The following is a 15451-nucleotide window of genomic DNA, read 5'->3' on the forward strand; positions in this document are numbered from 1 at the left end:
TTTTACTCTTGGCTTGAAGAAGACATGGGTTAGTGAGCACCATAGGGGCAAAGGCATTGTCCCAAGGACAAATAATAGTGCAATAATCTTACACTTAAAAAAAAAAATTCTAAGTATCTACAGTGGCAATGATGGAGTTCAGGTATATATGGTTGGACAAATCTCTTGGAGTTCCACCTTTTACCTTGGGTATATCTTGTCACTGGCCATTTTTAAACATTTATCTTTGTGTCTTTGTCCTTTCCTTTGTTATAGTGGTTCTTTCTGTGTTTCTTTTGTGGCATTTTGTTTTGAGTCAAATTTCTGAGTCATGTGTTTTAGGGAGCCTAGCACTAATGAATTTAGTAGTGTGGTAACTATTGCTGAGTTCCATTGTAAAGGAGATTTGAATGATTATTTGCTTTTTAAATCTTTTTCATTGATAAATGCATAACATGTATGAGTCCTTCCATTATGTTATAAAACACTTGCTACTGTAACAATGAAATAGTTTAATGGAATAAAAGCATTAATATTTCCTGGTAATTCTGAAAAGAGGTCAGTTGAAGAATATGAAATTAAAGAATTGTGAGCAATATGAACATTAAAATATTCTCATTTTTATATTTCTTAATATTTCTAAACTTCATCCCAGGTTAGCCTTTTTTTATCAGGAAGGAAGAATGAGAAAGCACTTTGCATGTACTCACCACACTCAGGTCTGTAAAACTTTCATCCACAGCAGAAAGCTGGCCATCTTTGGAATTATTTTTCTTCAGTTCTTGTAAATAGAAATAATTTTTTCTCCCAGATTTAAATGAAAGCTACAGTGATGTGTAAACTATTACAGAAAAGGAAAGGATTATGAAACAAAGCAAACTCAATAAATTTTTTTTTAAATTTTTGCATACTGAGTATAAAAAGAAGGAAAAAGGGGCTTAAAACTCTTTAACAACCCAGATTTCTAAAAGGGAGAGTTGCTCTTTGAAGTTTATTATTTTAGGGTTCCTCTGGAATACTGATGGGATTGACTTTCCTAGTACAGATTCCCTTCAGCATATTATTTTACATTTACAGAAAATTGAGTACTGGTAGCTGTAAGATCTGGGATAGATCACCTAACCTTGTTAAGCCTCTTCAGTATGTAAACAAGTGAAAGAACTGAGATCAAAAGGATTTTCTTATGCCTCTTTCTACTGTGACAGTCTAAGGTTTATAAAATTATGTAAGCAGGTAAATATAGCCCTCTAGTGGTTGTGTTACATGCTTGCAGTGTTAACTTTGGTGCATCTAGTATTTCTCTCAAGTTTTTATGGATTTTTAAGAAATACATTTCTCACCTTTTCTTAACTGTTACATGGCATAAAAAAAGCATCGAAAAGAACGCATTAATGACAATTTGTTCTAATAAGTAATATTTGTACGTGTTAGATTATAACCCACTTTTGAGGTTATAACAATACAGTCCATAATATGGAAACTGCCTTGTACTTCACAGGGTCAGTGAATCCAGATACTTTTTCTTATATGTACTGTGATTATCATCAGATAATATTGATTACTTATGTGCATATCAAAGGGTTGGGTAAAATGAGATGGAGGATGGTGAGTAAATCATGGTATATCCATGCTATGAAATATATGACTGTTAGTAAGTTAGACCTATGTTTATTGACCTGGAATTTGCAATATGATATTAGGGGAAAACAAATTGCCAGATGATTATGTATATCTGTATATCCCCATTTTTCTTTAATAGAAAAAGGATGGGACTCAAACCTTTGTATGACTGTTTGGGTAAACAAAGGAAAGCATAAGAAAGGATATACACCAAACAATATTGATAGCTTTAGGGGAGTGAGATTTGGAAGGAAAGGGAGAGATTACTTCTTTACTTACCTATTTAAATTGTTAAGGTAAAAAACAAAGGGAACTGACAAGTGGAAAAATTTGAAAGGGGCAGTAGAAATGAAGACCTTAATATAAATAGTTTCAGAGACTTGCCCTTAATTTTAGAACTAATTTCCAGCAGAAATCAGTTGAGTCAAGTCAGCTCCTGTACTGATTTTCTGAGTTTGTTTATTGTTTAAGTGGAATGTGTGTGCTTGATAATCTCCTTAGATATCAGATTGATGCCCAAATTGGTTAAAGTGTATGGCGCTTTGTATTTCTCTTTATTTTGCTAATAAGCTTTTCCCTTGCTCTGGGAATTAAAATCTTTTCCTTTTTAGCCCAATTAATTCTGCTAAGGGAAGCCTCTATGAAAAGCCCCTTCTTTGAGGTCTCTTAAGTGGAATTGATTGGTCCTGGAAATTCTCTCAGTGGCTTTTAAAATATTTCATAATTATCGAAGACTTATTATGAAGGCTGTCTCCGTATCTTCCTTCCAGAATGCTAAGGAATAATATAGGTAACAGTTCATATGAAGATGGCTCGGTCTTTTCACAGACTGAGCACAATATTGTTGCAACTTACTTGATTATGGCAGGTATGGTTGTTTAATTATTCTATTAACAGTTATCTTGCTTTAGAATGGAAGAGGAAAAGAAGGTTTGCAGCATAAGGAAGTAGAAAGTGCATGAGTTTAGATGTAGTGTTTCACATTCCATACTGTTTGTCAACCTCGACAAGTTATTACCCTTTTTGAGGTGGCTTGCTCATGTGGTAAATGAGGATGATAGTACTTGCTGTGTCTACTTGTAGGCTGTGAAGATCAAATAGGAGAATGTAGATGAAAGAATAAGTGAGAGCATTGTTAATGGTGGTTAATGTCAAGTTATTGTGAGTCTTGATAAAACAATGTAAGCAGTGAAGGAGGGCTGAAAAAAATTTCCTATAAAAAAAGTAATTGTGAAAACCATCTATATATTTAGTTATTACATTATCAAATTAATTTTTTTGTGGAAGAGTACACTATGATAAAGTGCATTTTAATATATCATTTACTATTTACTGTTTTCATACCAATTTTTCTTAGTTTGGTGGAAGAGTCTAGCTAAGATTGAAAGGTCCAGGAAAGAAAACTAAAGTCCTAAAAAGAGAGAAAGCAAGAGTGTATTGTCATTGAGGATAGTGCTTGAAAATTCAGTTCATTCCAGAATGTTTAAGGTAATGTGATATAATGTAATTGGCTCTTAAGCTTTGAATTCCATCTTATAGTAAAATAGGGATAAAAATAAACTACCTGTCCTGATGGTTGTGAGTAGTAGAATGAAATGACACATAAAGCACCTTGTGTATAGCAGGTGTTTGACCAATCTCTGCCCCCCCCCCACATTCATTGATTCATATATTGGATTAATCACTTAAAGACTGCAGACAAAACAAGAGGTAGGGGAAAAATGGTGGTAGAAATTTTTTGATTATCTTTTTTATGTACAAGTTGAATGGTGTAATTTTTGAACTAAGCAATTTCTTCTTTTCCAACTTCATGTCCCTGAAACAAGTTTTAGAAAACTGTTTTTGTCATGTCAGGTTTATTAGTTTTAGAGTAACTTTTATAAAAATTTGCAAACATGTTCAAAAGTAGAATGAAATGTATAACAAATCCTTATGTACCAGCCTGTTAACTTTTTAATTGCTTATTTTTTTTCTATAGTTGACAATTAGTGTATTAATTTTTGTACTAGAAATTATTAGTTCCTAAGTTAACTTGTAAATTTTAGTGCCAGGTTAATCCATTCATTTCAAACAATATTTGAATGCCTCTGTATGGTAGGTACTGGACAGGTTCTATTTTCTTTTTGATTGTTTTTTGTTACTACTCTATGGGAAAAAGACTGTATTATTTATAGAGAAAATCTCATTACAATTACATGGAAATACTTTGTATACAAGCTTTTGGTTTATTTAGCTTTTGTAGATGACCAAAATGAGTAATCTGTTTTTTATCTCATTACAAAAGTAGCATGCAAAGAATGTTCTGTCTAGTACCTCTTTCTATATATAATAACAATCATAATTTTACTAATAGTAATAATAATATCATTTGAATGCTTGTAATTTGCCAGGCATTGTTCTAAAACCTTACACAAACAGAATAATTTATCCTCACCTAAATTCAGTGAATGAGCATTTGCTTTTTTTCTCTGGTTATACAGGGAAAGAGATGAGGTGAAACACTCATCTATGAAATAGCTGAGCCAGGATTTTAATTCAGGAATTTTGGCTGCAGAGACCTCACACATAACCACAAGGTTTAGTTTTATCAAGGAATACCAGGAATATGTGATTTTTTTTTTTTTTTTTCTGTAGACTACTGAAGGGGACATATCTAACCTCTTTATGCCTTTGTTCTACTGTATCAAACATTCATTATTCATGTTCCCTAATTTCCCCCTTTAACAAATTCCACTTAAACTCCCAAATCAAAATCAAAATTAAGAAAAAGGGATAGTCAAAGCATTTATTTCATTTATTATTTTTACCAAGAGCCTGTTTAGATTTTTCATGTTTAGCTCCTACAAACTTAACTTCCAGTGCAACAGAACATTTTGTAAACTTACATCTGAGCACTCGCCTTTTCCTGGGAAAAGACAGGGAAGCAAGAGGACACAGCGAATTTAAGGATCTGAAATAAATTCGTTATGGATGAATTGTAAAATGCAGGGTGAGAGATACCAGACTGAAGGGAATGCCTGCATATCAGGTCTTGAAGAACTGTAATCCCCTAAAGACAATAGGGATTCACTGAAGGGCTTTAGATGAGAATGCCAGGATCCTATTTGCATTTTACAATATGCTCTGCCCTGTGGCAGTGTTCCTGAAGAAGGAATAGTGACAGTGGGCTTATGAAGAAATAGACGCATTCAGGAGCTAGATGGTAGAATTGATCGATTGTGGGGATTGGGGGAAAACAAGAGGGGACATCACAGGGTTTCCTTTTGTACTACTGGATAGATGGTGATGACATTCATCAAGATAGGAACGTGTCTGAGGATGAGAGACGTCTAGCATAGAACCTTGGGGAATTCAAATATTTAATAAGGTGTAGATGAAGAAAGTAAGGCCGGGAAGTGAAGAGAGAAGATCTGCCAAAAGGATTGGGAAAAATGTTTCAAGAGTAAGGGAGAGGTCAATGTCAAGTACTGCTTATAGTTCTGACTGTCTGGAGATAGGACTTAACTAAGACCAATTATTAAATGATCTATTGCCTATTCATGAGAAAACACCCACAGCTAAGGAAATAAACAGAGGGCTTGAGACAGCAGCACAGAGAATAGAGAAAGAGCTAAATTGTTTAGCACTATTCTCATACTGTTTCACTTTACATCATACCCAAGACTCCCAAAAGTATAGTTATTTGTTCTGATTGCATACTTGATAGGCACTAATTTACTGCGCTGTGTTTTTATGTGACTTTCTTTTTAATCAACAAATTTGTAGCTAGCCCAGAAATATTTTTTTGAATATTTCTTGGACACATTCTACAATATTAGACACGAAAAATAAAGTGAAGGAGCTATCAGATTTTCTCTCGTACTGTGATTATGCTGGAAGAAGGCTAGAACTTAAGTGATAATAAGTTTTAGTTTTGGTTCATTTATTAAGTATACTTGCTATATATGTCATACCCAAAAGACATAGAAGTCAATTAAGAGCCTGATAACTATGTGGGACAACAAAGAATATGTAAGAGTCATATAATTTGGAATTTAGAGAAGAGGGCATACTCAGGGTAGGAGAAGGCCTTAGGGGCAGAATTGGGCTTGGACTGTACTTTGAAGGATGGACAGCATTTGGATATGTAGAAGAAAGGAGTAGGGTGTTCCAAGTGAGAGAAATATGAGTCACAATTTACAACAAGTAGGTATATTTGGTGAATAACTAGAATGGAGGGCTTGTTTTGACAAGTGTGGAAATTTGCTTAGAGAGAGTGAAAACAAATTGAGGCAAAAAAATCCTGGAATATCAGATTGGGACATTTGGATTTTTGTTACGTAGTCAGTGGGAGTACTGGATGTTCTGGGAAGAGCCAAGGTGAATTTTACATTGTAGCAAGCTTATTCTGGCAGCAGCATGGAGGGGGAAAGAACAGGAATCTGGAAGATTTGTGAAATACGATGTTAAAACAGAAGTTTTGACTGAGGCACCAGGATATAACAGAAGTTCTTACTTAGTTGATACTTTCTCATGTTGGTGCTTGGAAACCTTCCCTCTCTCTCTCCCATGATACCTAGGTATTGCTCACCAATAGTTCTCTTAATGATGGTGAGCACTCTGCCTGCTTGTTGCTTATCCCTCCTTTAGCCCCTATTAATCTGGTAATGGCTCCAGCCTCTCTGGGCTGAAATACAGTCACCCTGACCCTCACCACCTTTAAGATGTAGTCTGGCCCACGTCTGGTCTATGGGAAACTTATGCATCCTTTGCAACATGTAGAAGATATTGGTCAGGCTAACATGCACATCTGGAACACTGAACAATTATTTCACAGTGTAATTAATACATTGGTATTCTAATTAATAAGTGTGGTCATCAGTCTGTCTGAGTCTAGCCAACCCTGGAACAATGATGACATTGAGTTTCTGGGTCTGCAAGTTGAGAGTCAGAGCCCAGCCTGGAAACTTTTCTAGGGTGATATCACCTGTGAATCTTCTCCATGGGCAAGAAAGCTGGCTCAGCTTCCTCTGGATATCCAAACCTTTTAGTGCTCGTTCTTCTATAATGGTGTGTTTGTGCATGTGTTTTGTGTATTGGATGAAGAATTCAGATTGGGATGTGTTGAATTTCAAGTAACAATGGAACATTTATATAACCTTACACATGGTAGATGCTTAACAAATGTTTAATTGCAATGTGCTGAATGAAAAAAGATGGACTGGAGCATGGAGCAGAGCTGGAAATATTAACAGGAGGAGCTGTTAGCATAGAATGGTAGTTGAGGCTTGATGAAGCTTAAGAAGGGAAATTATATAGAGAAAGAAGAGCCCTGAGACCTAGGAAGCAGGAGGAAGTTATGCAGCCCATAGAGAAGGTGTTGGCAAGTACATATTCTGAAAATCAGCTAGCTGGGTGGTATCAAGAAAGCCAAGGGAGGAATTTCAAAATGGACAAAGTGATCAATAGTGATGACCTTAAAACCAACCCTCAGTATTGGCTTATGCAATAGGTACTTTTAGTTTTTAATTTCCTAATTTATGTTTCACAGAAGGGCCGCAAAGATGTTGTGAATAGTTTTAAGAACAGTTAGATCTCTTTGAATAAATGTACTAAAAAGGGATTCCCTATATTTTTGAAAGGGCTTAATATTTAATTTTTATTCTACTTTTAAACATTAAAAATAAACTAAGTTTCTTTTTCTGTGTGTCTGTTCTCAGGAATAATAAGTATTCTCAGCAACATAGTAGTTCTGGGTATCTTCATTAAGTACAAGGAACTTCGGACGCCCACAAACACAGTCATTATCAACCTGGCTGTTACTGATATAGGGGTCAGTAGCATTGGCTATCCCATGTCTGCTGCTTCAGATCTGTATGGAAGTTGGAAATTTGGATATGCAGGATGTCAGGTATTGGAGATCTTTGAAATGAAAGCAAAATAAAGTGGACCAAAGGTGTAAATTTAAATGTCAAAATAAGATCTCAAGTGTTTAAATTGAATAAGATATTGTAGGATAATAGATACAGTGCTTTTATTGAAAATAGCTTTGAAAGTGGCTGGAAATATATTCTTTAATAAGATAAATATCACTAAGCATCGTTATATTTTCAGAATTCCCCCAACCCAAAGGAAAAAACAAAGTAACAAAATAACCAGCATTCAACTAGAGAAGAAAAGGAGTTTGGGATATTCAAATGACTACTCTGCTTTCATTTGTAATAATAAACAATTTAGTGACTGAATCATAATATCTGAGGGATGTATCTAAGGAAAAAACATGGCAAGTCTTCTATGAGAGTTTTTGATATATATATTTACTGTTATTTTTACTGACAAGGAAATGAATTAATCTTAATTTGCATTAGGATAGTAGCCATATATGACTTTTGGCTTAACTTATTGAATAGTTTACTATTTTACGCCATAAAATTATAGAGTAAAGCGAGAACAATAGAGAGTAATGAGCACCCATGTATGCACCAGCCATTTTTGTCAAATCTTAAAGTTTTGCAATATGTGGTTAAGGTCATTTTTCTTTTTAATGATATAAAACTTGAGAGATATTGTTGAAGGCCACAGTATGCCACTTGCCAAGCTTATTCCCTTCCCTCCCATGTATATTTTTATAGTTCATTACATTTATGTGTCCATAAACCAGAAGTAGTAGGATCTGAATGTTTTAAATTTGTATAAATGACCTATTGTTTATATTATGCAATTTCCTTTTAATGTTTAATATTATGTTTTTGAGATTTATCTGTGTGATGGATGTAGGTGTAAGTCATCTATTTTAACCACTACATAGTATTCCATTTTATGAACATACTATAACTTATTTATTATTAATTTTCCTGTTATTAAGCATTTGTTTCCATTTTCTTTTCTATTACAAACAAGGCTTCAATAAGTGTTCTTGTACATGTCTTCTGAAATACATGAGACTTTCTCTAGATACATTGCTCAGGAGGATTGTTACAAAGTTCGTCTTCAACTTTGTTAAATGCAGCCAAATTGCTCTCCAAATTATTATACCAGTTATGAAAACTTCTATTGCTATAAATTCTCACCAACTCTTAGAATTGTCAGACTGAATTTTTTATCATTTTGATGGGTGTGAAATGATCTCTTGTAGTTATAATTTCCAGTCTTTGGGTGCTTAATGTGGTTGTGCATCTTCTTTTATGTGTGAATAACCCATTCATCCTTTGTCCATTTTTCCTGTTATCTTCTCAAAAGTAGTCGTTTATTGATTATATGCAATGTACCTAATTTATAGTTGTTTTTGTCCTCTGTTTATGTCTCTTGTCATATAGAAGTCTCATATTGTCTTAAAATATTTTAAAAATGTTTAATTAATGAAATCTCAAACACTTTTCATGAATGCATTTATTAAACTAGTTACAGCTTGACAATGGAATATCTAGTTTACAATTAGTAAAATAAAAAATATTTAATATATTTAAAATACATTCTAGCAATGGGATAAAAATATAACTGTTTCTTGGGAGGGTGTTTGGAATGGTGGATTCTTTTCAATTTTGATTTTTCAGATTTATGCTGGATTGAATATCTTTTTTGGAATGGCAAGTATTGGATTACTCACTGTTGTGGCTGTGGACCGATACTTGACCATCTGCCATCCTGATGTAGGTATAAGCACCTTTCTCAGCTTTCTACATGACTTTGTTTCTTGCCTAAGTAGCACTCAACACACATTCACTTCAAAATATAAACGTTATGGTTTGCAAAAATGGTCAGTCTTATTTTTCTGACAATCCTTATTCAAAAGTTTCAGTGATTTCTTATTGTACTTAGAATTAAATCCAAATTTCATAACATAGCCTCCAAGGCCCTGCCTGATCTGCCCCTGGCCTATCTTTATAGCTTCAGCTGAGGCCACTCTCCCTTTGGGGAACTGACCAAGCTTTTCCCACTTTGGGACCTTTGCACATGCTGTTCCCTGTGCCTGGAAAGCTCTTCTACTTGCTCATCCAATCATTGGCAAATGATGCTGATTTTCATATGCTTGCCACTAGGAAGAAGAATGACCATCAATACTTACATCAGCATGATCTTGGGGGCCTGGATCAATGGCTTGTTTTGGGCTTTGCTGCCTGTCACAGGGTGGGCTAGTTATGCTCCAGATCCTACTGGTGCCACCTGTACCATAAACTGGCGGAAAAATGATGCGTAAGAGATATGCTTATACTTTAAAATCAAATTATTCTAATATAGACATTTTCTCACCATTTCAAATTAAAATGCAGATCACGTATTTCCAATAGAGCTTAGCAAGGGGCATCCGTGGTAGTGATTATGGCAAGAGTTGAAATAGAGAGAAATGATTTATGCTTGTTTGCAAATAAAGGTTATCCAGCTCCTTTTCTCCCCCTTATTCTTTCTCCTTCCCTTCTGTTCTCTCCTAAGATGGCAAAGGAGACTACACATCACACTTCCAATATTTTTATATTTCAGAAGTAGGACCTTGAGTGAGAGAATGGAGTATTAGAGGATTAAATAGCATGCAGCTTCAGACTGACTCCCTACTTTCTTTTCAAGATGTTCTGGTGATAAAGTGTCTTCTGGGAATTATGTAGAAGAAGCCCAGTTCCTGCAGGGATTTGCCTGTTAGTTGGTGATGGTCCTCTATATTTTCCAGGGAAAAGAGTTGATAATTTAGTTTATTAAAGGAGACAAGTGATTGCTCAGAAAAGCAAATAGAAAAATTTTAAATCTAAAACTTTTTCTGTAAAGGATCAAAAAGTCAATATTTTAGGTTTTACAGGCCAGGCAGTCTCTGTTGCAATTACTTAACTCTGCCGTTGTGCTGTGAAAGCAGCCATACACGGTATGTAAATGAGTGTGCGTGGCTGTGTTCCAATAAAACTTTATTTACTAAGATAGGTGGCAGATTGGATTTAGCCCACAGGCCATTGTTTGCTGACTCCTGGTCTAAATGAAATATAAAAGTTAAATAACTTCCTAAGATATTTAATAATATAATGACCAAGGCAGTTCCAGTGTTATTTCTAATTATTGTCCTATTTTACCTTCCCACATTTAAGATATTAAATGAGTTCTCATGATTGCCTTTTCTTGTTTTCAGATCTTTTGTTTCTTACACAATGACAGTTGTTGTGATAAATTTTGTTGTGCCCGTGGCAGTGATGTTTTACTGCTATTACCACGTCACTCGATCTATTAAACGTCGTAATTCTAGTAATTGCTCTGAGTATCTCAACAGAGACTGGTCAGATCAGGTAGATGTAACAAAGGTAAGAAGTCAAAATCCTTAAAAGAATTTCTGTAAATCAAACTTTTACACATGCATAGTTGGAAAGAGCCCCTTGGTCCCCGGGCAGTTACCTTCCCCCTCTCCCATTCTCATTCCCAACTCATTCTTCTGGTTTTAGCCTCCGTATTTCTAAATGATAACTGCTCTTTCAGACTTTTTTGTTTGCTATCATCTCTTGATTTCCTACTATGGAAGGTGAGGATTTATTTCTCTTATACCACTAATTTTCCCTACTCTTCCCAACCACCTTTCTATCTCTTCATCCTGTCAGTATAATGATAACAATATTTGGCTAGGTTAAGAGTCAAAGTTTACATTGAGACTATTTTCTTTACTGATGATATATATAGAGTACAATGATTTACAGTTTTTATACATTGTTCTAGTTTGCTAGAAGTGCGATTATGCAAAATATAAGAAATGAATTGGTTTTACAAAGGGAATTTATTTGGTTACAAATTTACAGTTCTAAGGCCATGAAAGTGTCCATACTAAGGCATCAACAAGAGGATACCATCACTGAAGGAAGGCCAGTGGCATCCCGATCACCTCTGTTAGCTGGGAGGGCACGTAGCTGGTGTATGCTGCGCCTTTGCTCCTGGGTTGTGTTTCCAAACAGAACCTCTAGGATGCTTCCAGAAAGAGGTGGGGGCAGTTGCCTGGCTGAGTGAAGAGGGATTTGGAAATCTAACTGCTTCATTTTGCTGATTTTGAACGAGTTCTCCTGTTTTCAGTTCCATGTACAGCCCCACATCTAGAGGTATACAATTTGTGAGATTTTCTGGTGTTCTCTGGAATGAATTAGTCTGTATCTGGTTTCTCCTCAATGCTGGCTCTTTTTTTAAAAAAAATCATTTTTGTTTCTGCTAAGTAATTTGCTACTTGTCCATCTGATTTTCAGTGTCCATTAAAAAAAACTATTGCCTAATCTTCAATTCTGTTTTTATGAATTTTTGTCCTTTTAAAATCTTTATGATTTTAGTGGGCAGTCAGAAGGGAACAGTATAACATTTATGATTTTCCATTTAAACTAGATGCAAGGATGCTCCTTTACAAAATTATCAGTACATATTATATATCCAGCTTAAATGACCTCTGTTAGAATTCACCAAGATCCAAATGAGCCTTTTTTTCTAGATTGAGCTTAGCATATTAGAAAGTTGTTTTTAAATTAGCAGATAATGACAGTGAGAAAAATAAAAAAGCAATGCCAACAGTCCAGAGCACAATTATTAGAAATAGGCTATTGGTGGATTTTCATCAACTTCTCATAAAAGCCAGCTTTCATACCCTTCCCTCACACACCCAAAGAAGGAGGGTATTCTATACATTTATGTAACATTCTTAAAGCAGTGTTCTATATTAATTGATATATCCACTATACAAGCTCTTGTTATCATAGTTGGCTTTAGGCACCTAAGCAAAATACATTGAGAGGAAAAGCTCAGCTACTTTGTGTTATTAACATAAACATATTTAAATACCAGTTTAGATAGTTTTTCGTGCTATTTTAGATCTTGGGTTTAGTGACTATTTATTTCTCTTACAGATGTCTGTGATAATGATATTAATGTTTCTGTTGGCTTGGTCCCCTTATTCCATTGTGTGTTTATGGGCTTCTTTTGGTGACCCAAAGAAGATTCCACCCTCAATGGCCATCATTGCTCCACTGTTTGCAAAATCTTCTACCTTCTACAATCCCTGCATTTATGTGGTTGCTAATAAAAAGTAAGTAATGTCTAAAATGCTTCTGGAAAAAAGTGATATAGAAAGAATATTAAAAAGGCAATAGAAAATATACTAAGACTTCTCTGGAGGTTACAGAAAGTCTTTCAAACTAATGTAAACTAAAAGAATATTTGGCTTGTGCAAGTGAAGGAGATAGCAGCATCTAGGATCTGAAATGCCTGGAGCTCCATTTCTGTGACAGGCTCTTCCCACATGATGGCAGAGATGATCATGGAAACCCAAGGCCCAAGTTCTGTCAGCTAAGCAACCCCAAATGCAAGCTTCATCTGCCAGATGGCCTTCTGGCAGAAAAGTCCTAAAAGGTACCTGGTCAGCTCAGCTTGATTCATTAGCTACTCCATCCAAAATGCATGGAATGGCTTTTCCAAAGGGTAGGGTAGGTTTATTACCAGAAAATAGACAAGGCAATGTTGTATTCCCTATATGGGTAGCACAGTTTATATTTACCAGAAAGAAGACATGCCATCCAAATGCAAGAGAAAAATCCAGCGCTAATATAAGAAGCGTCTTAGAAGTGTGTAGCCATTCAGGATAATAGAGAATCCCCTTCCCACCCTCCATTTTAGACTCTCAGGAAGGATTTCTTTTCCTTCCTCAACAGTGAAGCTTAAATTATTTCATTTCCTGTTACTGCTCGAAAGATTAAATAGACCAATCTACTGTGCTTAAATATTTGGCTGGAAAATCTCAGAAGTCAGGTTATTTGAATCTGAATGCCAGTGCTGCTTTTTATTAATTTATTGGGTATTTATGCAAATATTTGGAGAGTAGCTTTAGCTACAGTTAAGGTATATGAAGAAAGATTGTATTTTAAAGACCAAATACACCAAGTAAGAACAAATTTTTAACTCAGAGGCTGTTGGTAGCTCTTTAGGGAAGGCCATTCATTCTTAAGCATCCTAATTTCAACTGGCCTTTGCTCAGAAGAACAGATGCGTGGAATGCACATCCTGAGTTCAAATAAATAAGTGATTGCAGTTGACATTAGAAGTGCCATTTTAAACATACATAATTTTTGACTATTGTTAAATATCTTACACGTTTAAAAAAAATGTCATGAAATTGGTCTTTAATGAAAGGTGCCATTTGTAAAGATTCTCAAATGGAGTTGTTAGAATTGGAAGCAGAAATTTATTTGGAGATGGCAGTGGGCAGTAGCATCACCTAATCCTCATTTGAAAGTGTTTTAAAAGTTCCAAGTCATTATAGGATGATGCCAGATTTTTCCTTCTTTATCATAGATTCCGGACGACAATGTTTGCCATGTTAAAATGTCAGACTCACCAAGCAGTGCCAGTGACGAGTATTTTACCAATGAATGTATCTGAAAACCCATTGGCTTCTGGAAGAATCTGAAATAAGAGAAAAGCACATGCTGTCAAAACATTTTACTTTTGCTTTTTTTTGCAATACCTTAATTTTATTTTAAATATTAGCCCATTTAGATCAAATGTAGACATAGATTAATGTCCTAATGGGACATTTCTCGGGTGCAGCACATAGTTCTGTCTGTGCAGTAGCTTCTGTAGTGCCTTTAAAAATTTTTTTCCTTATATGTGAACTTAGGCTTATGTCCTCTGATGGATCTAGGTACATGAGATTAAGGTCCATCCTCAGTTCTCCCTATCATAGTGCACATTACCCCATATTGATAGCATGGTCACTTGCCTAGATCCTCCATTAGAGTAGAAGCAGCTGATATCTTAATGTTAAAGTAAATTGATAATAATTAACAGTCCTCAATAAATAATTACTGAAACAGTTGTTGGATATTCCCAGTTAGAATAGAAAACATTTTTAGCATTTTAAAATTAAAAAATTTTAATGCAATTATCTTACGATATTTAACAAAAGTAATTGAATGAACATTAAACACTATTGCTTCTAAGTCACTTAATGTCAGTCAATGAACATATATATATTTATGTATCAGTATAGCCTCTTTGCATATTAGTATGTCTTCTGCATTTTTCAATTACCATTTTTCTGTGTATGTACATACATTTGCCACTAGAAGTAAGCTCTATAAAAGTGGGTTTTTTTTTTCTCTGTTGTGTTCTTTGATGTTTCCTCAGCACCTAGACCCATTTTGCCTGGCATATAGTAGGCACTCAATAAATATTTGTTTAATATTATTAAATGTTGAATGAATTTGTAGACTGCACATAATGGCCATTTTAAAGACCATTAAGCATAGCATGTTAATATAACATTGTTTAAATTGTCCATTATTACTGAGCATTAAATTGCTTCCAATTTTTAACTTCATGGATGCACCACTGAGAACATTTTTTGGAGTGGTGGATTATTCAATTTGAGTTTGTCCTCAGTCTGGAATTATTCGATAAAAATAAAGTATTATTGTTGCTAGCTTGCTCTCTGGAAAGACTGACTTTAATTTATTTATAGTGTTACTGGCAGTATATTTTCTCCCCTGTATTTCTGCTAATAGTATGCTTTACCATTAACTTTTAAACCATGAAACCATGAGTTATAGTAACTTAAAATCATTTTGACATTTCTCTAACTGCTAGTGTGACTGTGTGTCTTATTTTAATTCTTTTTTTTCTTTATTAAAGAAGTTGTGGGTTAACAGAAAAATCATGCATAAAATACAGGATTCCCACACACCACCTCATCACCAACACCTTGTACTTGTGTGGAACATTTGTTGCAATTGATGATAGCGCATTTTTATAATTGTACTATTAACTATAGTCCATGGTTTAACTTAGGGTTCACTGTGTAGTGTAGTTCTGTGGATTTTTAAAAAATATTTACTCTGTTACCATAAATATAGTCTAATGTTTCCCCTTTTAATCATAT

General features: G+C 34.7%; 1 protein-coding gene across 1 annotated transcript; it reads left to right on the top strand.

Annotated features, from left to right (window-relative positions):
* Nucleotides 1-610: 610 nt before the first annotated feature.
* On the top strand, nucleotides 611-15222 carry RRH (retinal pigment epithelium-derived rhodopsin homolog). The gene is made up of 7 exons (XM_037830460.1): nucleotides 611-2467; nucleotides 7299-7489; nucleotides 9132-9231; nucleotides 9618-9771; nucleotides 10688-10856; nucleotides 12426-12604; nucleotides 13867-15222. The coding sequence occupies exons 1-7, from the start codon at nucleotides 2371-2373 to the stop codon at nucleotides 13979-13981; spliced, it is 1005 nt and encodes a 334-aa protein (XP_037686388.1). The 5' UTR covers nucleotides 611-2370; the 3' UTR covers nucleotides 13982-15222.
* Nucleotides 15223-15451: the final 229 nt, after the last annotated feature.

Source organism: Choloepus didactylus, chromosome 3, assembly GCF_015220235.1.
Source record: "Choloepus didactylus isolate mChoDid1 chromosome 3, mChoDid1.pri, whole genome shotgun sequence".
NCBI classification, from domain to species: Eukaryota; Metazoa; Chordata; class Mammalia; order Pilosa; family Megalonychidae; genus Choloepus; species Choloepus didactylus.